Source organism: Acomys minous (genome assembly GCF_964271855.1).
Source record: "Acomys minous genome assembly, chromosome: 15".
NCBI lineage: Eukaryota > Metazoa > Chordata > Mammalia > Rodentia > Muridae > Acomys > Acomys minous.
The window spans coordinates 7,944,760-7,971,228 of record NC_140497.1 but is presented as its reverse complement, the minus strand read 5'-3'; the positions used below and the strand labels follow the sequence as shown (position 1 = coordinate 7,971,228).

At 49.0% G+C, this 26,469-nt stretch overlaps 1 protein-coding gene across 3 annotated transcripts in view; it reads left to right on the top strand.

The window, feature by feature from the left end:
• RASA3 (RAS p21 protein activator 3) overlaps positions 1-26,469 on the top strand; it is a 111,505-nt gene that overhangs the window by 38,275 nt on the left and 46,761 nt on the right. For all 3 annotated transcript variants that reach the window (XM_084758848.1, XM_084758849.1, XM_084758847.1), the window contains exons 2-3: positions 6,764-6,881; positions 24,686-24,789. In XM_084758848.1, the coding sequence (XP_084614974.1) occupies positions 6,764-6,881; positions 24,686-24,789 (222 nt within the window). The remainder of the gene's footprint in view (positions 1-6,763; positions 6,882-24,685; positions 24,790-26,469) is intronic.

The window sequence follows — 26,469 nt, the reverse complement described above, 5'->3', positions numbered from 1 at the left end:
TGATGTGGCAGTCACCCAGCCTGGCATCAGCCTTCAAGTGCATAGAGCCTGTAGACCTGCAGTGTGTGTAGATATGAAAATCCATATAGAGTGTGGCTGCTTCTTTGCGTGTGTGTGTGTGTGTGTGTGTGTGTGTGTGTGTGTGTGTGTGTGTATGTGTGAAATTGAATGGATCCACGTGGAACCCCAAGTTTTCTCCTCTTTCCACCTTTCCCAGTGTCTGTGGCTCACAGCTCTGCGGCCCGTGTGGGCGTGGCTCACAGCTCTGCGGCCCGTGTGGGCGTGGCTCACAGTTCTGCGGCCCGTGGGTCGTTTGTGGGTGGATACGTGTCTTCTGGTGGTGTGTCTGTGGAGGCGTTCTCTTCTTTTGAGGTGCCTATCTCCATTAGCGTAGTTTATTATCCTTGGCTCGTCAGAGTGCCACTTTCATTTATTTCATATTTAAACAAGTTAGAAGCAGCCGCATCAGTCCCCCGATGTACTCCCACGGGGCTTCTGCTTCTGTATCTCAAGGGCTTGAGAATCCCCACACTAGTTCCCCACATAGCTGCTCGGGAGTCAGAATGCGATGACCAGCCGAGGCCTAGACTTGCCACTAGGATTCAGGGTTCAGGAGGGAGACCAGTAAGTTAGGTGGACAGGGCATGAGGTGGGAGGGGCCCGGCGCTCTTACGTGGTCAGCTGACCTATGAGCTCCTCCCACTGATGTTCTCAGAGCCCAGCTGTGAGATGAGGGATTCTTCTAAGCATGGGTGGAGGGCAGAACAGCCCTGAGAGTTAATCCGCCTTGATTAGTACTTGTTTCTTCTGCTGAGAAATCTTCCCCGCAAACTTGTAGTTTACCCACGCCATCGCTGTACTTAATGGGGTACAAAATATGGCCTTCTTTCTGCATCTTTTGTAAGTCTTCATGGAAGGCTTCGCGTTATTACGTCTGATTCATTATTTAATATCTCTTGCATAAGATGTCTGGCAAGTCCCTCCTGGAGAGTTGGCGCATTTCATTTTTAAATAAAATTAAAAATTATGTTATACCACAGTTCCCAGAAAGCTCAGTGGAATGCTGTTCCCACAAGCTGGCGATGGGTAGATGTAATTTTCATTCTTTTTGCCGTTCTCTGTCTCTTTATTGCCACATAACAGTCTTGTTTTATGTCTTTCTCACTGTAAAGTGCTTCCTGTTCTTTGTGGAAACCGGGAGACTCTGAGATGTTGCAGTGGCCACTGTGCAGGCTCTTCCCAGGGGCCTGCTATGTGTCGGAGGCCTGTGGGGCCTGAGCTCTCTAACTCAGCATGCCCACCGACTATGGAAGGTGACCTAGAAATCCAGGCTTGCTGAGATAATAAGGCAGTAAAAGCACGTTCCAAGGATAGAATAATTTAATGGCAAAAGTCTTCTTTTGTGTTGGTATAATACATGGTCTGGAAAGATGTAAACTCTGAGGCCCGATCATCAGTTCAAAGGCGTTGGCTTCTGTGCTGTAGAGGCGCCTGGGCTCCAGCTGCCCTTCTCGCCTTCCTCAATTCAGAGTCTGGGAGGGAGGCAGCTGAATCCTTCCCGGTTCCCTGAACTTAGACTCAGGTTATGCTGGCTTCTAGTTTATTTTGTTAGTTTCCAGGTGCTGCCATTGACTTCTGTTGGTGTGTTTTCAGAGTCTGGGAAATCCCTTGGCAGGTAGCAAGGATTGGAGATGTGGTTAATGAGGCTGCAGTCGTGAGAGCATGGTTACTTTCATGGTTCTGGGAATGAAACCTGTGTTTTACCACCACCCCCTACCTATTAGGATAGCTGTACCCCAACTATCTCTGGCTTATTCCTCAGAGATTGTAGCAGTCTTTATGTGAGTGCCATTTATCGTCTTCAAGCACAGATTGACCTCAACACAATAACAGTGACTGACTTCAAACACACACACACACACACACACACACACTCAACAAAGAGTTTAATAATTATAAAATGAAATAGGGGCCAGGTGTGGTGGAGCATGTCTTTAATCCTAGCACTTTGGTGACAGAGGCATGTGAATCTCTGAGTTCAAGGCCAACCTGGACCACAGGCTGAATTCCAAGACAGCTGGGGCTATGTAGTAAGGCCCTGTCATAGCAGGGAAAAATGAAATATACCTAACACATGTCTACGGAGTGTTCTACCCAAACAGCACATCATATTTATTCTTCATTTTAGGACAAAAAGCAAGGGTTAGCAAAGACCAAAACCCTCAAGTAATCGCTTGTGTTCTATCTGGTTACAATGAGTAAAACTAGGGATCACCAGAAGAACGTGCCCAAACTCATGAATCTTGAAAAAACACACACTGCTGAAGGATGGTTGGGCAATCGACGAAATCAGGAACTCAAAGGCAAGGACAATAAAATCCTTCCAAACGGAACTTAACTACCCATCAAAAGTATCACTTGTCAAGTGCTTCATTTCAAGAATGCAAGAGTGGCTCAAAATATATGAATCTATAAATACAATATATCACATTAATTGTCTCAAAAGGGAAAAAAATCACATGACTATCTCGACATGTGCAGAATAGGTCTTTGAGAGAGTTCAATAACCCTTCTAAGTTAAAAACCTTAAGCTAGAGTAGAAAGATTATCCCTCAGCATAATAAAGGCTCTTTATGATAAGCCCATATAAACATTTTACCATATGGGGATACCTCAAAGCAGTTCCACTAAAACCAGGAACAGGACATGGGTGTCCACTTCCTTCGTTCTTAGTCAATATAGTCGCCGAGGTCTCAGCGAGTGAAGTAAGACAAGAGAAAGGTGTAAGAAGACACCTGGCAGCCAGATGTTCTGCCATCCCTCAGATGGATGTACCCTTGGGATAACTCACTGCTCTTGGTTCCTTATGATACGGACAGAGTTCCTAAGTCTAGGGACCCTGTGAGAAGTCACGGGCCAGATGTGTGATGGCTCCCGTTTCTCCTGGGCAGAGTGGCCTGATTCAGGGATGACTCAGGACACTCATATGCTGCCTGGTGTTGCTGTTGTCATAGTGATCAGGATGTCTCTGCCCCTGTCTAGGTGGAACACACGGGGAAGATGGAGACCAGACTGCAGTGCCAGGGGGCGACTTCCACAAGCTATCTGGGAATATACATTTGCTCTTTCTCCTATTTTGACTTTCTGTGGATAATTAACAGGGCATCTGTCTGCTCTGTATCTTCTGCCAAAAGCCATCTCCCACAGGACTTTCAAAGAACATTCCTTCAACAAACAGGGTAACTTGTGGCTGACTATCTACACTTCACTCTACACTCATCATAAAAAACTTGCTGACACAAACAACACGAACCCAGACATAAAAACAAAGAAGAGAAAACAGTTAAAAATTCAGTGGAAAGGGAAGCGCTAATTCACGTCATAACGGTGTTTGCTGGGAAGTTAGTAGAGCGCAGCTGATTTCAGCTCAGAATTTGTGAACTCTGTTGGAGCTTTCGGTCTCCAACCAGACCTGAGATGGAGAATCCTTTTTCTACATGGCCCGAGCTGTAGTGCTACCTCTAAGAGTAGCAGGCGGCCATGCTTGGAGCTTAGCTCTTTGTAGAAGCTGTGAATGTGGCTCTTTCCTGTGAATTCATCATGGGCCCCACAATGCAGGTGGTGTAAGGCTGCAGTGTCTCAGGAAGCCACACAGGTTGGTCTTCTGACATGTTGAGTCTGGGCTCAGCTTTACCTGCCTCAAACAGGTTGGTCATGTCTTGATTCTACCCATGAAGAAGTGGATGTTCTGGGAGAGCTGTGTTTATAGGGTAAGGGTGGCTAGGAGAAGCAGTCTTTGTGGTTTTTCTCTGAACCACTATTGGTCATAGATGATTCCTCAAGGAGTCCTTAAGAACTCCAGGGCCAGTTCGACCTGGTGGCACAGAACTGTAATCCCAGCTACTCAGGAGGCTGAGAGGGTAGATTACAAACTCAAGGCCAGCCTGAATGACTTAGCAAGACTCTGTCTAAGAAAAAAAAAAAAGAGGGCTAAGAATGAAGGCTAGTGGTAGAACACTCACTTACTAGAGTAAAGCTTCCTCCCCCTCCACATGAATGAATTCCAAGGTCTTTGACCTGATCAGATTTAGAGCACAGTATCTTATCTTGGTAGAGGTAACTGAGGCCCCATACAGACTCTATGCACCCACTGTTGGAAACAACCTCATGCAAATTAAGACCTGTGAGCCACCCCAAGATATAACATGTACTGCCACAGGTCATCAGAAAGAAAATGTAATGTAATATTGCTCATTGGGGAAAAATTCTATTAACCTTTCCCTTCATTCCATGTCTCAGGTGAACAACTGTAATGAAAAGTTTAAATATGACCTTGATGTTTGGTGGAAATTTTGGTTGACTAGTTTGTAAGTAGTTATCTTTCTGGTTGAATTGTTTTCCTCAAAAAAGCTGAGCATATGTGCTTGCTTGTCTTGTGAGGAGCATAAATGCTGTTTAGTGCTGTCCAACCCAGCTCTGACTAAAGAGCCCTGTCATGGCATAGTTGGTTGTGTTGCTTGTCAATACCCACAGAGAGTGGGATTGACAGGTGTCAGTATGTGCCTTCCGTGTTGCTGGCTGTTGTATGGCACTACTCCTGGGAAGATATGAGCAAATATCTGCTTACCCAATAGTCAACTGATGACAGACCAAAGTACTGATACCACCACAATCCAGCTTGAGTTTCCTGGGGCTACTTAAAGGAGTGTGGGCGAGGGATTACATTCAGGAACAGGAATGACTCAAAGCAGCCGAATCACTAAAAGCCCACCCAAGCATGGGTGATGACTCACAAAAACTGGAAACCTGAAGACCTCTGCAGGACTTACAGTTCAGTAAGTGGGAGAATCTCTTTTAAGCAGCCCTTGCTATTTGTATAATCTTGGCAGGGCCGGAGGCATGGGTGTGTGTGGGGGGACCTTGTGAGTCTGGTTCCTTTCAGGGACTTCCTGAGACTTGTGAGTTGCTTACTTCCTGAGTTTGTTTGTTTGTTTGTTTGGTTGGTTTGGTTTTTTGAGACAGGGTTTCTCTGTGTAGCCTTGGTTGTCCTGGACTCACTTTGTAGACCAGGCTGGCCTCAAACTCACATCAATCTGCCTGCCTCCGCCTCCTGAGTGCTGGGAGTAAAGGCGTGCACCACCACACCTGGCCTTACTTCCTGAGTTTTAATGAGTCTCCCTTTAGAAATTCCAGAGTCTTAAGGAGAAACTCTTTTTGGATGGAAGGCTTCAACTCATAAGAAATTACAATGAAGAACATTGGAAACCAAGCCTTCACCCTCCCTTCTTTCCTTATGCGGATGTGACAGAATGGTGTCCTCCCTAACTTCTTTATATGGATGGACTGCTGCACATGGGCATCTGGTGCCAGGTTCCTTTAGAACCAAAACAACTTGGACAGTTGAGGCCTGTTAGAAGCTAAGGAAGTTCCAGAGGCACTCTTTACCTGACTGCACTTGGATGGGTGCCGGTGACCGAGATGGGCGCCATTGCTTGTATTGCCTACCGAGTTCACCTATAGGCTGGGCCACTTGCAGAGCTGTTCTGTGCTTCTGGCCCAGGATCCTACAGCTACCAGGGGTAGGTGGACAGCTCCAGTACGGCAGGCTCTTCTACTGGGACCGCAGGCACTGGCCGCCTCGGAATCTCCTGCAATCTCTAGACCCGTTCCGAACTCTTGTGGGGCTTCTCAGAGGGAGAAGAGTCAATAGAAGGGAAGCGGGGTCCATGTCAGGTTTCTTCTTTTAGACTTTTTTTCCCAACTGGAAAATTCTAGCTGGAGGTTATAGTTTAATTTTGTGAATGAAAAATGAGTCCTGGTGGTTATTGCTATCTTTGTCGTGATAATAAAATTAAACACACAAATGGACACAGTGTTGTCTGTGCAAGCATGGGTCATTATTCGGCCTTGAAAGGAAGAAAATCCCAGCATGTTCCACAGTTTTGGAGCTCACGGGCTAAGACTATGGACCTGTGGCTCTAGGGCTTTGGTGGGACGGTGACAACAGTGGTGGCACGAACTGCTCACCTAATGGCCAGGAAGCAAAAGAGGGACCTGCAAGCACATCACAAAAACTACACAGAGGGACCATCCCTTTATCACACCTAAGCCATGGCATGCCGCAATATGGATGCAGCGAAGTAAGGCAGTCACAGGAGGCAGACATGGTTTCACTAGAGCTGTCCCCAGAGCCATCAGTGTCACAGAGGCAGAAAGCAGAATGGTGGATGCTGGGAGTGCGCAGGGGAAGTCCAAGGGAGGCATGGGGAGACCCTTCCAAGAGGAGAGGTCCAACGTGAGATGACGGAAGCTGTGGGTCGATGGAGGCGCTGGTGCGCAGCGGTGTGTGACCACATTTACACGGCTTTTTCCACTTAGAGATGGCTATGGCGCTGTGCCTCTGTGTGCATTTTACCTTGATTAAAATGTGTATAAACTAAAGGGACTCGTGTGGGCAAACAAACAATAACCCTCTATGCCAAGGCAGGGCTCTGCACTCTCCCGGCTTTGCTCTGAAGTGGATGCACGTGGGATGGGCATCATTCCAGACGGTGTTTTGACTTGGAAGAAAACCAAACCACATGAAGAGAGAATGAGTGTACAAGGTGAAGGCACGCGCCTCCCCGTGTAGTGACTCTGCTGACTGGGCGGGTGTGTGTGTGTGCGCGTGCGTGTGTGACTGTGCCTAGGTTGATGATGCGTGTGGCAGTGAGAGCATTGCGCAATCTGTGCTAAGTTGGTGTGTGTCCCGTTTACTCCTTAGGTGAAGCCAAGAACCTTCCTTCCTACCCGGGGCCAAACAAGATGAGGGACTGCTATTGCACCGTGAACCTGGACCAGGAGGAGGTTTTCCGGACCAAAATTGTAGAGAAGTCACTCTGGTGAGGTCTACTGCTGCTCTTATCGATTCCGTGTCTCTGCCGGGATGCATTCTTCCCATATAAGGAAGTACCCACGGGGCTTTGGTGTGGACCGTACTGGGTACCTGTGGCCCAAGGAGCTAGTGTTCTTGATCTCCAGGGCCCCGAAGCCTGGGAAAGTCTTGGAGCTGCTTCTTTCCCCCTGGATATGAAAAGAACATCTTGAGAAAGTCTGAAAATGAGGCTGGAGAGATGGCTCAGTGGTTAAGAGCATTTACAGTTCTTGCAGAGGACCTGGGCTCAGTTTCTAGCACTCACAGGGTGGCTCACAACCTGGCCTTCAGTTCAAGGGGGTGGCACCCTTTTCTGGCCTCTGCAGGAACCAGGCACGCACACAGGGCACAGACACACATGCAGGCAAAATATTCATATACGTAAAGTTACAAAAAATGTCTGCATTAAGGGGTCAAGTGAGAATTTTAAGAAAGGAGCTATTTTAAAGCTTCCTCACCTGCCCCCCCCCACCCCCACTGCATTTCTTTTTTTAAAAAATTAAGAGACACAGGTATCAAGAGTTGTTAACTGAGGAGAAAGACCTAGGAAGCACTCATTGGTGTGTTCTGAGTAAGGGAGGAACAGCCAAGGAGAAAGAGAATGTAAGGGGACCTATAACTTGTGCGTTTGTGGTCCAAGATGAGCTCTTTTCACTTTTAACATGGATTTTTTTTTAGCATGGATGTCTGCCCCAGAATCCTGGGACTCAGACCTTGCCTTGCCAATAGGCTCCCAGTCTGAGGAGGCTCCAGGCTGCAGCTAGGAGCATGTGGGGACAGGAAGTGACATTGTGGAGACCTTCGCAGTGATCTGAGAGTAAAAGTGGAAATAGCAGGGAGGCTGTGAACATACTAGGAGCTAGTAAGGGAGCCAGGACTGTCATCAAGGCAGGCATACCAGCCTCCCCCGCGGTTCTGGGAGATCAAAGGAGACAGCCGGGAGCCAGGGACTCCACCTTTTGGGTTTAGAATTATGGGCTGTGTGGTTTCAAAACGCTATTCTGATTTTGAGAGCATTTTTAGCAGCTGAATTACATCCTTTCCTATTGCCACTTCAAGTGGTAGCAAACAGCACGTCCTGATGACTTAATGAGTTTAATTTCTGGAAAACCACTAGCGTTGCCCGCCCCTGAGGGAGGTAGATGGTATGCTCAATTCTGTCTGCCTTGAAGCCACCCTGCTGAGGCCCCACGGCTACAGCTGTTGGTGTTGTTATTTATGCACACTTAGATTTAAAACAAAACAAAACAAGAGTCTGAAGGATACCGTCAGGAGTCAAGTCTCTGTTGAAGACTGTCTTGTGGGGCCGTGAAGAAGCAGCTGGGGATGGTTTAGCCTTTAGAAAAATGGTGTGCGTTGTCCTCCCGTCTGCTGTGGACACCTGAGCATGGTCCTCTCTTATCTGAGCAGTGTGCTGGTACAGGCCCATGGACCGAAGCCCTGGGACCACGGCAGTGTTTTGAGTCGGCGGGAAGGATGTCCGCCTGGGACCCTTTGATGGGCGAGGGATCAGGGCTTGCCCGACACTGGCCGGTTTAGAAAGAGAATCGTTGTTTCTAACTTGGAAAAACTTAGATGCGGTTTTTCAGATGCAGAAAGCAGGACTAACAGCCAAACAAAGGCAGGTGGGTAGTGATACCAGCCCTCAGGAGCTTAGGTACCCATTTACAGCGAGCCCCAGATCTGCTGCTCCCCTGAACCGCTGGCATGAGAACCCTTTCCATACATGTGTCAAGAGCACCCCACCCCACACCGATGATCCCTTGCAGGGACTCTCTTCTCTCAGACAGCTTTAGGAAGCTGACTTCTGGGCTTTAAAAAAACAAAAGGGCATGTGCATATTGGCAGAGGGGGTACGCTGGCCATGGCACATGGAGGTCAGAGGTCATCTTGTGGGAAATGGTTCTGCTCTTCCACTGTGTGGGTCCTGGCTTCCAAACTCAAGTCGCAAGGCTTGGTGCAAAGTCCTTTTGCCCACCGAGCCGTCTTTCTGGTCTTGACTTCTGCTTTATTGGTTTATTCTTTACCTCAAACATCAGCAGCAATGGGCTAGGGACTAGCAGTGCCACATGACTTCCTGCAGCTGCCTAGGAAGACCTTTTCAGAGACTTCCGCTCAGGTGAAGCCAGAGTTCTGGGCTTCATCATAGAATTCTGTGTCAGGTGAGTCAGTATGAAGCAGGGCTGCAAGTTTTTAGAAAGAAAGAGGCTTTCACATAGGCGTCAGCACAAACATTCCTAGAGAGGCACTTAAGGATCGGGTAGCATGCCCCTACCTGTAGTAGTGTAGGCTCCTCAAGCAAGTCTTGTTTAAGTGTCTTCACAATGTGTGCGTTTGGTGGCTCCCAAAGTTGCATCTCAAAGGGTTGTGTCCTGAACGTGCTATGTCAGGAACATGGGCAGACGCGTTTGTGTCTTTCCACAGTGTCAGAAGACATTTCTACAAATAATAACAAGTTCAGACAGAGGTTTCGATGGCAACAATTTACTAGGCAATTCCCATTTAGCCTTGATGGAAGCGAACACAGATTCTTTTATTGAATCTTAGTTACTAATATTAACTCTCAAATTACTCGCTGCATATCACACAGCAGGTGTAAATGCACACATGGATCTATGCTGCAGCAGGGCTCATGGGTTTTCAGAACCCTTGAGAACAGGGAACCTGAGAAACGTGGGATGGTAACAAACCAAGGTGAGACTCATTGGGATATGGAGTCAGGCTGCAAGGTGAGAACTGAGCTGCTGACAGTAACTCCATATGCATAGACTCCCCTTCCTTCTAGTTGTTTCTTTCTGGTGTGGAGGACACTGGGGATTTTAACAGTGGCAGCCCTGAGCTGCTTTCTCAGCCATCCCGCCTCAGGCTGCCTGTGCAATGTGCCAGCTGAGGAGTGGGCACCGTCTCTTCAGTTCAAACTGATAACCACAGAGGTAAATGCAGGCAGAACTATGGCCAGAGCTTCAAGTGTGGGTCAGTGTGGCCACTTCATATGTAGGCCTTCAGACTGACGCCCTAATCCCCACACTGGGCCGTGGGACTTGTGGAAGAAGTGAGCTGTGGCAAGTGCTGCTCAGCCTGATGCTGAGTCCACATCTGTGGCCTGAAAGCCTCTACCCATGTGTTCTAGGTCGGTCCTGGGCCAGCACCCACTCAGGCAATCGTGTGCCCAATAGAGCAAATCCGCTCTTCTCCTTCCATTTAAAGTCTCAACGAATTTTCCTATATGAAGTTTCAAAGAATGTGAACTAAGAGGGGCATGTGTGCAAATAAAGCATGTGTGTGTGTGTGTGTGTGTGTGTGTGTGTGTGTGTGTGTGTGTATGAAGGGATTGCCATGGGGAGTGATAAAGTGAGGTGGGGGGGTGCTACAGACGGGGACACACGGCAGTAGGTCAGAGGGCTGTAAAGAACATTTCCTTTTAAAGTGGCATATGCAGGAATAGTGGGCCAACCTAAGTGCAAAGTTTGGCGAATGCGTTACATTGCCCATAGACGTAGCTGAAGAGGAAACTGAAAGCAAGTTTGAAATAGAGTGAAATGGGAAGTGCAAAACAGTTTAGAGAAGTGGAGGGCAGTGCGGTGGCAGCGGCACGGCTTACCAGGGCACAAGGTAGCCAGGCCTGAAAGGCCCAGGTCCTAGCCAGGTTCTGGGGCGGTCTTCCAGGAGGGGGCGGGACCCAGCAGCAGATGTTGAGACGAGAGATGGGAGGGAGCAGACCCAGTGGTGATGAAGATGAGTAGAGGGACAGAGCAAGCCGGGCCCACTGGTCCAGACTGGGAGCCTACGGCTGGATGCCACCATCCCCGTTGTATAGCTGCTGCCCCACAGAGGGCAGCTACGCCCATTAAACAGCTTCCTGGCCCCAGTCATCAGAAAACAGACCCTCCATGGCTCTCTGGTGCCCTCCAGCATCAGCATCACCCTTTGGATCAAATACTGGTTTAGCAGCCTTGCTGCAGTGATGAAGGCTCACACGACTGCAAGGCTGAGCTGGGAGGCGTGGAAGGGTGTTCTGGCTGCACGTACACAGCCTGGCAGAGCCGTGAGAGCAGCAGAAGCTGGGCACGGTCCCCTGGGAGAGGTGCTCACAAAACATACTCACCGTGAGTCCCGCTGTGTGCCTGGACTCAGTGCAGAGCCACACAGAGAATGTGTGAAGGGCGAAGAGAGGGCTGCGTTTCTTTGCTCTGTTTTCACTTAGATGGACGCTTTCTCAGAGTTCATGCTGTGTGTCCTCCCCATGCATGGATGGTACCCGGTAGGCCTCGGTGTCCGTGCTCACACTCCTGAGCCAGTGTCGCTCGGAGTGCGCCCTCCTATCTATCCCCTTTCTCCACCTTCAACTCTTGGAGAGACACACTGAGGAGAGCAAGCCCCGCTGGCCCCAGCCCCTCCCTATGAAAGTGATATTGTCGGAGGTTATGTCCCACCAGGAAGAGGGGCTCCTGATGATGAAAGCAAACTGCCTCAGTTACTGTTTTATTGCTCTGAAGAGACACCATGACCAAGGCAACTCTTATAAAAGAAAACATTTAGCTGGGGGCTTGGTTACAGTTTCAGAGGGTTTGTCCTTTATCATCATGGTGGGAAGCGGGCAGTCATGGCTGGAGTATTACCTAAGTTTTACATCCTGATCCACAGGCAGTTGGCTTGGGCGGAGGAGGGCGATGAATCAACAGACAGACAGACACTGGGCCTCAACGCCCGGTGACACACCTCCTCTAATGAGGCCACACCTCCTAATCCTTCTCACGCAGTCCCGCTTCCTGGTTCTAAACACTGAGGTATTTGAGCCTATGGGAGCCACTCTCATTCAAACCACCACACAACACTTCCCTCCCTCCTGGCCTCATAGAGCTCTAGCCTTTTCCTCTTCTGTGAGAGTAACCCACCACTCACCTTCTCGTTCACTCAAAGTGCTCTGGGACCCTGGTCTGGATGGCTGAGAAAGCAGCTCAGGGCTGCCACTGTTAAAACCCCCCAGTTTCCTCCACACCAGACAGAAACAACTAGAAGGAAGGGGAGTCTATGTATATGGAGTTACTGTCAGACCAGTAAAGGGGCGTCGTACTGAATAACCGATTTCAAAAGGATCAACACCCTCATAGCTGCAAGCTGGGCATGCAGCTTGTGGTAACTTCACTTCCTGGTATTAGTTTACAGCCAGAATCACTGGCTGGGAACAGTGCCCACTCAGGGAAATTACAGTGCTGGCCGCTTTGGCCCATGGGGGTGATGTGTCCAGGGTAGGGTACTAGGGCATTAAGGATCTGTGGCAGACTTCGTGAGTCTTGGCAGTGGTAATGACAAATACTCATGGTGACTCTTCTAGTCAATGGTTCTAGTGCAAGACGCTGGTGCAACAAAAGAGTGTGAGCCAGGGTTGAGCCTAGCAGAGAAAGGCCTGAGCTTGCCATGTCTTCTCCCTTCTGTGTCTTTTTGATTCTGGGTTCTGGAGAAGGGCTGTCCCCATGAGGGCATCTGAGATGATCCTGTCAGTAAAGGAAGCGGTTGTTTTCTTAATCTAGGAATGGTTTGGGTCTGTGGTGTCCTGAAGGTAGTTACTCTCATTAAATTCGAATTACTTGTGGGAGCCACAAGGCTCTGGGGCCTTTCCACAATTTTACCATTTGGCTATGCTGTCTCTCCAAGGGTCTGGCTAACTTGTAAGTTCCTGGGTCATTTGGACACCGCCTAAGAGGTCCCTAGGTTTATAACGACTGCAAGGGACTTCTCCAAGTCCGGATTGGGCCTTCAGCAGCTCGGATAGCCCAGTGTGCATCCCCGTGTGGATGTGGCCACCAAGCCCCCTACTTCCATCACCTTGTGTTAGCCCTCACACAGCTCCAACACCCTCAGCTAATTTGTCCCAAACCCCACCCCTGGACGCCCTGTCCTAGCAGGAGCACACCTGTGTCACAGTGGACAGCAGCTGGCTGGAAGCATCAGTGTGTTTCTATGTCCCAAGCTCTCGAAGCAGTTGCTACATTCTTCTTTCTAGTCATCCTGGCCAAGTTGGGGCTTATCAGCCTGTATCACTCATGGACACCTCCTGGCCCCCAGGAAGCTGCAGGGAGCGCCTGTGGGTCCCTTTCCGATGAGGTGCAAGAGAGCTAGGCCCAACACCGACCCTCTTCCTCTGTACTGGGTTCCTCTGTTCCATCTGAGAGCTGTGAGGTGTCTCTCCAAGGACTGCAGTTCCCTCCTGAGCCCTTGTCTGTTTGACATGGTCTTGGAACAGTTCTATCCCACAAATGGCCTGGTGTCTGACTGTGTGGGTTTTCCAAGGAATCTTTTTCTTGATAGCATCAAAAGATTCCTATGGACTCATGGCTTGTCTAGGTGCAAGGGATGTCTAAGAGGAAAGAGGTGTGGGAGTGAGAGGCTGTTTTATCCCAACACCTGCCTGATGCCCAAGGTTCCAGGTGCCTTCCAATGACACAGGTGCCAATTGCTTCCTGGTCCTACACGACCAGTCAAGGCGGATACCCAGCCCACATTTCTCACCCTCCAGCCCCACACCATGAGTTGCGAGCCAGGCCCAGCTGTTCTCTCCAGGCCTGTGTTTAGTTAGAAAATTCGCAGTTCCATGTGCCACAGTTTCAAGATAAACAATCCCACCCCATGTCTTAACTACGCTTAGGTACCCGGCAGCCAGTGCGCTCGCTGCAGGCTTCCTGCCAAAACCCTGGGGTGTTAGGCTGTGACATACAGGGCGCCAGGCAGGAAGTTAGCTTGGTATAGAAGCCGCGTGACCTGACCTCAGGGTCGCTGTGTTCCCAGTCTCCTCTGTAGACGTGTAAATGGACTGAGAGGCCCCAGTGAAGTTTTCCCGTTTCTTACCGGATGACAGCATGGTTTTCTCTCCCTGGCCCCTCCCTGTTCTGTGGATTCTCCCTGGACTATTCTGGTACCAGTTCCCAGGGGATCAGGCTCAGCATCAGTGGTTAAATCTGGACTGCTCTGTCTTCCTGGACACCTGCGCTGCAAGCTCCCAGGAGCTTTGAGAATCCCAATCCAGGGGACTTAAGAGACGGAATTGGGGGAAGCAGTGAAGGCTTCCTTCAGGCCTGAGTCCCTCTGTTACCTGAAGCCCTTTTGGAACTGACTGGTGCACCTACAGGATCCTTCTGTGCCTTGCAGCTTTATTCTACCCCAGCCTATCTCCTGGGGACATTTGATATACTGTTAGCTTTAATGAAAGTTTAATCTAGCTTTTAATTAGTGGTTAGCCCAGTGGCTATTTTATAGCTGAATGTTCAGCCATTGAGAAACAGGCTGGAGCTTCTTAGAGAGCTGTTTCCAGCCTGTGGGGGCTACCAGCAGTCTTAGAGCCTGAGGGTCACTTGGCTTCTTCCCTAGGTGCCCCCCACCCCCGAGACTGGACTTGTCTGTGTCTCCTCAGACACTGGGACACAAAGGCCAGGCACACAGAGTCCCACCCACTCCCATCATATGTCTCCACAGAGCCCTGCTACTCCCCTTAAGTCCCCATCCCGTTCCTGATGTTGGGAAATGGGTCCAGGAGCTTGCTCCAGGCAGGACACTGGGGACCCAGCTCTATCATTTTCTCATGACCAGTGTCACTTGTCACGAAGTGCAGGCAACAAGCAGCCGGCAGCTGGGATGGGGTGGGGCAGCAGTAGATGTCGGGAAATGACTTGGTGGTTTCTCTGCAGGTCCCAAGCGAGGCTTATGTGAGCCCTGTGCCCAGTCCTATGGGCAGGACGAGGTGGGGGCGGGGCAGTTGGAGGACTGTGAGAGAAGGGATTCAGAGGACTCCGGGAGGGAGGACAGGAGGGAGAAAGTGGGGAAGGAAAACTGGAAGAGAGAAGGGGTACAGAGAGTCCCTGCCAGAGGCCCCACTTGGAGATAATGGCCCGTTGTCAGCTTTGCTTTTTCTCGATGAAAGTTCCTTGATTCTGTGAAACTCCTTTGAGCCTCTGGCGTCTTTCCTTTTTGATGAGGTAAAAGACAGCGTGCCTGTCATTCTGGTGGCCTCAAGGCCGAAGCTGCTGGCTAGATTAATTTCCTCTTGTCAAACAGCAAGAAGAGAGGAGTCCAGCCCTTCCCTATGGGTCTTTTTCCCCCATTGGGAAAGTGGTTTCTGAAGCCCTAGGGCTTAAACGGGGGTTTCCTGGCTAGCAGTGCATGCCTCTCTTGCCACTGGCTGTGGCCTGCACAAAGGCAGCCTGTGTGGACACAACTGTGGCTAAGCAGTGCCTGGGAAGGGAAGCGCCCTCACTGTGTGCCCCTTTGAGGGCCGCAGAAAGGAGGCTTTGTCCAGAGGGAGGCCCAGGGAGGGGGGCGGTAGAAGAATGTCCTCCCTCGTGTTTAGCTTGTTTCCTTTTTCTTTTGAAAATATGTTTTAAACTCTGATGCTCAGGAAGGGACCCAAGCAGGCTCCCATTGATGAGAGAACGCAGAGCACAGGGTGTTGAGGTCCCGGGGCAGAGTCTAGCCTGGCTCTTAGTGCCCCAACCCAGGAGGAAAGCTAGCCTGCAGTTCACCCCAGCCTGGGTGTCTCTGCCCTTACCTGGAGGTCCTTGCTGTGAGCATGCCCACGGGTCTCCATCATGGGACTGTGTAAAGTCGAGATAGCCATGGCCCAGCAGATGAGAGACCCAAGTCCTGCTGTTCAGAGTTGGGGGTGGAGGGTCTCCAGTCAGCCAGTAGTAAGAAAACTGTTCACAGATGCAGGGTGTGTGCTTCCTTTAAAAGGGCTCCTCATGTGCTGTGAGTTATTGGAACACAGATTCAAAAGTTCCTAGTGGATCAAAATCCTGAGGGACAAAAGATACTAACGGAAAACAGGCCAACATCATTAAGAAGAGTAAAGTTTTAAAAACTCATAACTATATGGAAGCATCTCAAGCTCACCTGTAATTTAAACATTTTAAGTTAAATATTTTCTTCATTCCTTTTTTTTTCTTGCTATCAACTGAACCAGATTTATTTTTGGTGCTTGGAAACGAATATACCAAGGCCAGAGGCACACTCCTGTATGAGCAAACTCTTGACTGTATTGACGTGACCTGGCATAGCAAGGCATGAGCCAGTAGTTGCTCTGGGGAAGGCTCTGTGACATGATGCCTCCAGATCCACGGAGCATTCTCCGCCAACAGTCCCACCTCAGAATGGTTCTGTGGGAGCAGGCAGGGGCCCTGAAGACCCACGGTCTGAGTGGTCACCATGGCACTGCTTCTAGCTGTGAAAGTTGGAAACATTAATGGTAAAGGGACCTGGTGACTGTGTTGGTAGCCATGGGGACACTTGGCCCCTGGTGTTAGGCTTGCGTATCCTGAAAGTGGCTGTAGACATGGGGCTAAGCAAACTCTGTCAGAGTGTGTAGGGTGACCCCACTTTTCCTTTAAAACCCATCTGTAACTATTTCTGTTTTTTTTTTTTTTAAATCTGTATAAATTCAAGGCAAAGTGTTCTACTTGGGCTTACCTCAGAATGTTAATCCCAGTTTCCAGTTTTCTGACATCTGGCTATATTTCTGTTTTAAAAATAGGGTTTTTTTCCCCGATATAATTTACAGTTCGTACAACTCAGCCATTTAAAATCACAACTCTGTGGCTTCTGGCATGCTTTAGAGGCTTGTGCAACCATCGCCACAGTCGCTTTTAGAACATTACACTTTACCAAAGGAAGTGTGGTGGGTCCTGTACCCATCGCTGTATCCCTCACACTGTCTGGAATCCCAGGCAGCTCATGGCAGTGGAGCTGTAAGCACAATGGATTTCCACGTGGGGACTCGTCACCCAGTGTCCTCAAGACACACACAGACTGCGCTCCTCGAAATGGCTGCATTCTGCACCATCTGCTGGTGGAGATGTTTCTTCCTTGTTGCTGTTCTTTTGAGACAGGGTCTCTTTATGTAGCCCTGGCTGTCCTGGAACTCAATAAGTAGACCAGGCTGGCCTCAGCCTCAAACTCAGAGACCGCTTGTTGTCTCTGCCTCCCGAGTTCTGAGTGTGTGCCGTCATATCTGATTTCCCCTTTTCTTGCTGATGTGTTGTGAACATTTGTGTGTAGGTTCGGGTTTGCTAAGATTTCATTTCCCTCAGGTGTGTACCTAGGGGTGGAGCTGCGGGTCCTCTGGCAGCTATGGGTGACCACCAGGACTTCCAGGTCATCGCTCCTAATACCATGCACAACATCTCCACAAGAGCTGCCACTAGCATTTCAGCTCCCTGGGCCTCACACTGAATGTGAGGGTTTGGGTCATCGTTGTTTTAGGACATTGTGTTTGGTGTTTTGTGAGACAAGGACTCACTATGTTGTCCTGTCTGACTCAGAACTCTCTATGTAGACCAGGCTGGCCTCAAAATCCCAGAGATTCACCTGCCTCTGCCTCCTGAGTACTAGGATTAAAGGCATGTACTGTCATGATAGACCTGGCCTTAGAAATAAATATTCATTAGCAATATAACCTCAATATATTTTTATTCTTTTAAACTTTTATATTTAATTTAGTTTTGTTTGTTTTTTTAAAGATATTTTTAAATGTTAGTTAAAATGTAAGGGAATATTTTTTTCTCACAGACGTCTCCTATTTTCAAAAGCCCCAAAGATTCAGAATATAAAGGAGTAAAACATGGGCAATTCCACAAAACTTCACGTCAATCATATTGTGAATCAATTTGTCACAGAAACAAACAAACAAAACCAAACAAAAAGCCAAAAATATCCCTAGTGCCTTCCTGGTTATGATCCGACTTGGAAGAGAGGGTTTGCTGACCTGCGAGGTGTGAGGGTGTCATCTGGCCCAGTGTTGCTTCAGTTCCTATCAATCAGCCTGGAGTCCCTGCTAACCCCCCCTCCACCCCCACCCCTGTGCCAGAGCGGGTATGGCTGGGCCATCCTGCCTATGCCGATGACCATGGAGTGCTACAGACAGAGGCTTCTGTGCTTCTCTCAGTGACATCCCACACTAGCTAAGGAAAGTACTGGCGCCAGTCTTACACCTATTTCATCGAAGACCAGAGAATCTAGGGCCACTGTCTGTGACAAGAGACTTACTGGAGGATATATACCAGGTAAGCTGGTACCCACCAGTTCTGCCTTCTCTGTTTCTGGAGCAGAGACAGGGCTGTGGCGTGGCACCATGTCTAGTGTAAAGTGACCGATAGCCCAAACGAGCTGCCACTTCCTACTCCACACCTCAACATGAGATTTCCGCAGGTGCTGGCCCAAAGGGACAGGCAATGCTCTTCTCTGCACACCCATGGCCTGTCCATGCTCTGTCCAGTCAGGTAGCCACAGATCATGGGTGGCTTTTGAGCAACCAGGAACTGAATCCTAAATGTAAAGATTGAAATTGCTGCAGACTTAAGTAGCGGTGTCACGTTAGTTTTGTTGCTGTTGGTGGTGGGGTTTTTTGGCTTTTTTTTTTTTTTGACAGACTTTCTAAAATACCTGAGGTAGTTTGGTGGGTTACATCTGGGTAGCAGCTGTCTTGCTGGTGGTGCCCCCAGGCAGCAGAGGCTTCATGGTGGGACAGACAGGGTGCATGATGGATGTGTGTGAATTCATGTGCATGATCCTCTAGCTGAGGCGCAATCATGGCCTTAGCCAATCTGCCTGCCTTCCTTCCTTCCTTCCTTCCTTCCTTCCTTCCTTCCTTCCTCTCTCCCTCCCTCCCTCCTTCTGTTCCTCCCTCCCTCCATCCCTCCCTCTTCCCTTCCTTCCTCCCTCCCTCCCTCCCTCCCTTCCTTCCTTCCTTCCTTCCTTCCTCCCTCCCTCCCTCCCTCCCTCTGTCCCCCCTCCCTCCATCCCTTCCTCCTCCCTCCCTCCCTTCCTTCCTTCCTTCCTTCCTCCCTCCCTCCCTCCCTCCCTCTGTCCCCCTCCCTCCGTCCCTCCCTCCTCCCTCCCTCCCTTCCTTCCTTCCTTTCTTCCCTCTTTCCTTCTTTCCTTCCTTCCAGCCTTTTGACAATGCCTGGCTGTGTAGCCCAGGCTGGGCTGGCACTGATAACCCTTCAGCGTCCCAGGCAACAGAGATTACGCTCCCTGTATCTATACCCGATCATACCCAAAAGGCCCCGCTTCTAAACACCAGTTAGAGTACATGCCCACTCTCCTAATAGAAATGAGTCTCTGGTACTTGGAGTTCCAGGAACACTCAATCCAGATGTTTTGGAAGTCTTGAGTTGATTTGTTGCACAAGAGAGTGGCTTGGAGTCCAGTTTGTGAATAGACTGCCAGGCCAGGGTGTGTGGCTGGCTGCACATGGCCATTTATGTTTCCCATTAGGTGTGTGGGTTGTAACAGTGCTAATGATTAGAAGTAGTGCTCACAGCAGCTCTGTGGCCAAATACCATTGTGGGCACTTTGTATCTAAGAGCTGACCCACCTGCTCTGGAGTCTCACCCACCTCATCGCCCCGCCCCAGTGGCCAGGCATGAGCAAGAATTCTGTGAACTCTGACTTCTGCTCTAAGGCAGGCAGCAGAGCTGGGCCACGCACACCCCAGGGAATGTGCAGCCCACTGCAGCTTGCCCAGCCGTCGTTTGGACTTGAGAAACTCATGTGTCTACAGGTTTGAAGGTGCCTGCTGGCTACAAATCAGGGTCCCCAATGCCCTGCAAGTCTCCGTGCTCCAGGAAAACTAGTCCTGCTGGGTTCTCATTGGGCTGAGAGCACAGCTGCCGAGCAGGGTAGGGTGACTGGGAGTGGAAAGGCTTGCGGGTTGTGGTTTCCTTCTTATCATTCAAAAAGGAGTCACGAGTCTAAACCCCAAGTGAATTATGGGTTGGTGGGGATGGGGGTGGGGGGGTGGGGGTAACAGTGCTGACCACCAAGCCTCATGATCTAAGTCTGATTCCTGAATCCCACATGGTGGAAAAAGAAAACTGCCTCCAAGTTGTCCACTGGCATGCACATGCTCACTGTGGCACATGCACACACATACACACAACACACTGCATATACAGACACACAGACAGACAGACACAGACAGACAGACACACACACACAAATATATGTTAAAGCAAAAACTACTCCAAACTCTCTTTAAAAAAGAAAGCTGCCAAGTGGTGGTGGTGCACACCTTTAATGCCTGAACTCAGGAAGCAGAAGGAGACAGATCTCTGTAAGTTCGAGGCCAGCCTGGTCTACAGAGTGAGTCCAGGACAGCCAAGGCTACACAGAGGAACCTTGTCTTGAGAAACCAAAAAAATAAAAAATAATAAATAATAAATAAATAAAAAAGAAAGCTGAATGAATTTTATTCAGGATGTGGAATCTGTCTCTCTCTGAAACCCTTGCCTCCCATAAAAACAAACACCAGCTCTGCCAGGCCAACCTCCTTGGCCTCTTCTCTTGAGGAGTCCTCAAACCTCAAAGCTTCATGGGTTGGCTTCTTGGCAAAGAGCCCCTCTCCCTCCAAGCTCAGCACAAGTGACACTTCTTCGTTCTCTGTGGGCATCTTGCTCTCTCTCTCTCTCTCTCTCTCTCTCTCTCTCTCTCTCTCTCTCTCTTTCTTTCTTCCTCCCTCCCTCTCTCTCTCCCTCCCTCCCTCTCTCTCTCTCTCTCTCTCCCTCCTTCCCTCCCTCCCTCCCTCTTCCCTTTCTCTCCCTGTTTACCAGCTGAGCCCGGTTCCTGAGAATTTAACCAGCACACAGTAGCTCCTCCGTTTGTAAAATCCTTCCCTCACCTGCCAGTGTCCCACCTTAATTCCCAAGGTTTTGAGGTGACTCACAGGCAGTAACATTAACTAGTAAAATTCAAATTAAGAAGTTATATGGAAGAGAATGCCAAGCATAATGGCATACACCTATAATCTCAACACTCAGAAAACTAAGGTGGGGGATCACTGTGAATTCAAGGCTAGCCTGGCTACATAGTGAACCCCAGGCCAACCTGGGCTATATGGTGAGACCCTGACCCATACAAACAAGCAAACAAACACCTACCCAAACTAAGAACAAATTACAAGAAATAAAAGAAGAAAAACATTTCAGATGGTTGAACATAATAGAAAAAAATTACAAAAAGATAAAAGACAAAAAAAAAATGCTCACTTGTCTGCTGTATTGGGCCTACTGGGCATCCGTAGGTACCAAGGGCAGGCCCAATGTCAACAGCGAGGTCCCATCCCACTTTCTGTTTCCCCCTTTTGCTTCCTTGACAGGAAGTAAACGTTTGCTCCACCATATGCCTCTGGCATGATGTGTCTCACACCACCCCAGGACAACATGCCAAACAGTCATGGACTGGAATCTGTAAACCTCTCAGCCAAAAGAATCCTTTTCCCTTTGTAAACCTGTCATCTCAAGTATCTCCTATTGCGGTGAAAAGCTAAGTGACACATCCTCTGAGCCTCTCAGTAGGGGTTTGAGGATGGATGGTCAAGTGTCTTAACCCAAATAGTCACTTCAGCGTCGATCCCTGAGTGTTGACAGTGGTGTGCACAGAGAATCTATTTCATACTTTAAAAAAAACTGGATGTTTTATGATTGAGTATTAAACAGAGCCATTTAGTAGCTCTTATGGCTGTTGAGTTTGTTTGTTTGTTTTTTGTTGTTGTTTGTTTGTTTTGTTTTTGTTTTTTGTTTTTTTAGTGGATGACAAAGTACTTGTCTGGGCTTGTTCCTCCTTTGAGTTTTAGAATTGATGATAGTATTTCTATTATTGGACCAAAGCCACTGGGGCATGGGCTGTTTCCACAGTGACGGGTTGTTTATAGATAGGAATAAAGATGGGAATAAAATCCCATCATTTCCCAGCATCTGTAGCTTCATGTGAAGGTGGGCAGCTTTTACCCCATAAAGGCAGTGCACTGTGGGAGACATGCATGGATCTGTGGGCCACACGTGCACTTTATGGGCTCATGTATGCATAAGGGTGAACACAAAGCCGCATCGGAGTCCAAGCCCATAGACACATGCACGAATGCACACACGCACACATATTCACAGGTGCTCACACCCATCAGCACACATCTGTGTCCACAAGTACATGTGTCCACTGGTGTGCCACACAAACTCACATCTGCACCCACAGGCATGTGAGTACATACCACACCCAGAGGTACACACCCATTGCTTGCACTTATGCACCCATATACACACTTGGACTCCTGGCCTGGAGGTTCTAACTCCCATGGCTTCGAGTGTTTCTTGTACGCTGTTGATCTTCACGCTATATTTAAAGTTCTTTGCTACAGAGAGAACGTGAGAGACTAGTGCCCAGTGCAAGTAGGCTGAGGGATGGTGCTTTACAGAGGGCCGTGCTCTCTTGTTGGATCTGTGCCTGGCACACATACAGGAGAATCAAAGGCACACGAGAATCCAGCAGCTAAGTGCAGTTTCCGTAAAAACCGTTGCTAACCTAAGAAAGCCTGGATGGAAGGCCCTGGGCGTCCGTCTGTGGTATTCCTTGTCATCTTCACTTCCCTACTTCTCTGTACCCAACATGCTCGGAACAACTTCAGGTCTTAGATTTCCCCTTGAGAGTTTTGTTTTCATCGCAAAGAGGTAGTTTCTAATGTAAACTTCACCACATTTCTGGCAGATTACACTAACGATGCTACATACAAATGGATTGTGTGTCCACAGTCCTGGCCTGAGAAGGCAAGTGTGCTGAGCTCTCTCTCTCTCTCTGAGCCCAGGGTGGAAGGCTCACCTGCATCTCCTGGGTTATTTCGCATTTCCCCATGGCTGCTTATTTCGTTGCTATGACCAAAAAAAAAACCCAAAAAACAAACAAACAAAAAAAAAACCAACCAACCAACCAAACAAACAAACAAAAAAAACCCTGGCAGAAGCAGCTGCCATTTCTCATTTCTCACGTTCGGGGAGGTCAAGACGCAGGGAGCTCAGTCTGCAACTAGAAGGAGGTGTCATGTCAAGGCCTGCCTTCAGGATCCCACTCATGTCAAGGCCTGCCTTCAGGAACCCACTCATGTCAAGGCCTGCCTTCAGGAACCCACTCATGTCAAGGCCTGCCTTCAGGAACCCACTCATGTCAAGGCCTGCCCTCAGGAACCCACTCATGTCAAGGCCTGCCCTCAGGAACCCACTCATGTCAAGGCCTGCCTTCAGGAACCCACTCATGTCAAGGCCTGCCCTCAGGAACCCACTCACGTCAAGGCCTGCCCTCAGGAACCCACTCATGTCAAGGCCTGCCTTCAGGAACCCACTCCTGTCAAGGCCTGCCCTCAGGAACCCACTCATGTCAAGGCCTGCCCTCAGGAATCCACTCATGTCAAGGCCTGCCCTCAGGAATCCACTCATGTCAAGGCCTGCCTTCAGGAACCCACTCATGTCAAGGCCTGCCTTCAGGATCCCACTTTTGCTAGTTAGGCAGCAGTCCCAAAGGTTCCACAACATCCCAAAGAAGTGCCACAACTAAGAGTCAAGTGTTAAAACTTATGCGCCTGTGGTGAGACACCATGCATCCAGATGTGTGATCCTGATGATATCTGGCATTTTTGTATGCTTCTTGGCCATTCGGCTTAAGAGTGATGCAGGTGTGCCCATTTGGATACAAGCCCATTGTCAGATAACCGGCTTGTAGATATTTTCTTCTGTACCTTCTCGCTTCTACTCTCTTAATTATGCAATTTAAAGCATAAAGTTCTCAAAGACTTATTTTTATTTTCCTGTGTGTGTGTGTGTGTGTGTGTGTGTGTGTGTGTGTGTGTGTGTGCACATATTACATGTGTTTACACATGTGCCCAGAAAGATTAGAAACGGGTGCTGGATTCCTCGGAGCTGTAGCAATAGGCAGTTGTGAGCTGCCCAGTGTGGGTATTGAGAGCTGAACTCAGACCTTCCAGAAGAATGGCAAGTGCTTTTAAACACTGGACCATCTGTCCAGTCCGCAGCCTAGACATCTTAAATTAATGTTTTACGTTTTAATAGTCTTAACCATTTTTTTAAAGCAATCTTTCTTATGATATCATATTTAAGAAATCTTTACCTAACTCTAGGTCACAGCTTTGCTCCCATGTACTTCTGAGCATTTTGCACTTTGAGCCGTTAGGTTTGGTGTATGATCTGTTTTGAGTTCGTTTTGTGTGTGATGTTGAGCAAGTGACACCTGAATGCCACTGGCCCTCCCCTCGTGTGCTCGCCGGCTGCTTTCTCTGATTGCGGCGCACTGCTTCGGTTCCCCTTTGAAGAGCCACCCTTTGTGTTTCCGATCGCAGCCACGACCAGGAATCACGTCTGATTTAAAGTTAGTGACACCTCCCCCCCCCCCCCCCCCCCCCGTGTCTATGCTGAAGTCATCGCTGGACTTCCTAAACAGTTCCCCAGGTCCAGTGTCGTCTTCCTAGTGTTGTGAGCCAGTTTGTCCTAGCCCAGAACAATAGGAAGTTTGTTTAGTGACAAAGCCCTCTGGCTTTCTGCCCCTTTAATTAGAACTTCGGTTTATTTCAAGTTTCCATTTGGAGGGCCTGCTGCAGCTGTGGGGTGACTCACGAGGGGCCCGACGAACCTTGAGAGCAGTGGGAGTCAGCTCCGGGGCCAGGCCCCTTGCATGGGAGACCCAAGCGCAGCCAGGTTTCTGGGCGAAAGGCGTGTATCTGAGACTCCAGTGTGTGTTTTCCTTTGGATGCATCGATGAGTGAGTGCAGCCATCCTCCTGTCAGCTACGATCAGGTCACAGCAACAGTCTTGAGGTTGGCGCTGGAGACTGTTAAAGACAGGGCCCCCCAGCTTCCCGCTAGTGAGCTTTCTGATTTCCCTGGGCATGTCAGGTTTTGAGAGGACTCAGCCACGTCTATTCTAACCATGTGCATTTTGTTTGTTTGTCTAGCCCCTTTTATGGAGAGGACTTTTACTGTGAAATCCCTCGGAGCTTTCGTCACCTGTCTTTTTACATTTTTGATAGAGACGTTTTCCGAAGGGATTCCATCATAGGTATGTACTGGAATGGTAGGTACGGAAATGGATGCTTTCTCACTTTTACAAACAGGATCTCACGCTGGGAGAAATGGGAAATCTCGCCTAAGCACCTGCTGCCCTCATGACTGGGAGAAGGAGATTAACGTTTAAATTTGAAGCCATCCTGGAAAAGACTATATGGCTCTGAGTCACTCCTGATGGGAGTAGCTTGGCAGCTTGCCAGGGGCCTGGCCTCTTGCATCGTCCTGCCTTTTGGCCTCACAGTGTGCAGGAGAGCTCAGTGCTGAAATCTCATGTCTGGAACATGTTGATCAGGACCTTCTGAACAGCACTTTAAAGGCCACCCCATGTAGCATGTCCCCACATGTCCCCACCTGTCAAGAGCTCCCTCCCAGGGTACTGCAAGGCAGTATGGGCTGTGAACCTTTCTTCCTCACTATCTCTCGGTTGCTGTCATCCCTAATCCCAGCATAGTGGTAGGGATTTAAAAAAAAAAAAAAGGCCACTGAGAGGGTTCAGGGCCAGTAAGACGTGTTTGAAGTCCATGTTAACCCTTTGTGTCTCTAAGCCTCAGTTTCCCCATGGCTTCAATCCTGATATTCTCCGGAGACACAGTTATATGAGGAGTGTAAGTTATGGAACAGGCCAAAGGGTAGGTACTTTTTGGTACTCTCTCTAATCCAAGATTATCCAAAGTAGGAGAGCGGTGATGGCGTAGGACCAGAGTTCCCCCACTACAGGGGCAGAGGGTGCCACGGCTGCCTGAACCACATTGTTCAAGTAGGAAGTGACTGGCCTCCTCTGTGTTGTCGGAGGTCCTGTATTAGTGGAGATGAACAAGTCATGGAGATGCCAGGGATAGGACTGCTGAAGGCAAGAGGACACCGATCTAAGCCCGGACTCATGGGAGCCCTGAGCCTTTCAGCCAGAGGCTTGGTGGGTGCATGCCAATCAAACTGGGGTGTGGCCTGGAAGTGGGGGGCAGAACCTTACCTCATCCCCCACTTCTGCCATCACACTTACTTCATATTCCGCTTCGTGCTCGGGGCTCCTACCCCATCATTTTTCACCCCCTCACCTGTCACAACCATTTCACCCTCACTTTCACACTCAGACCCATCTCACCCCACCTCTCCACAGTTCTTCTGTTCCACCTCCCTTTAGCCTTCACGCGCCACCTTACCTTCCTCCTCACCTCAGGCTTTACCATTTTACTGCATCTCTTACACCCTTCTTACCTCAGAACTCACATCTGACTTCATACACTTCTCGTACTCAGCCTCACTCTGTATCCTTCATACTGTGTCTTTGTCACTGTCCTGTTGCTGTGAGGAGACGCTGTGACCAAGACACCTCTTTTTTGTTTTGTTTTGTTTTGTTTTTTGTTTTTTGTTTATCAAGACAGGGTTTCTCCATGTGAGTCTTTCTGCTTCTGGGTTAACTCACTCATTATGATTGTTTCTAGTCCCATCCATTTGTCGACAAATTTCGGGATTTCCATGTTTTTAATAGCTGAGTAGTATTCCATAGCATAAACGTACCACAGTTTCTTTATCCATTCTTCAACTGAGGGGCATTCAGGCTGTTTCCAGGTTCTGGCTATTATGAATAAGGCTGCTATGAACATGGTTGAGCAAATGTTCTTGTTGTGTGGTGGAGCATTTTCTGGGTATATTTCAGGGAGTGGAATAGCTG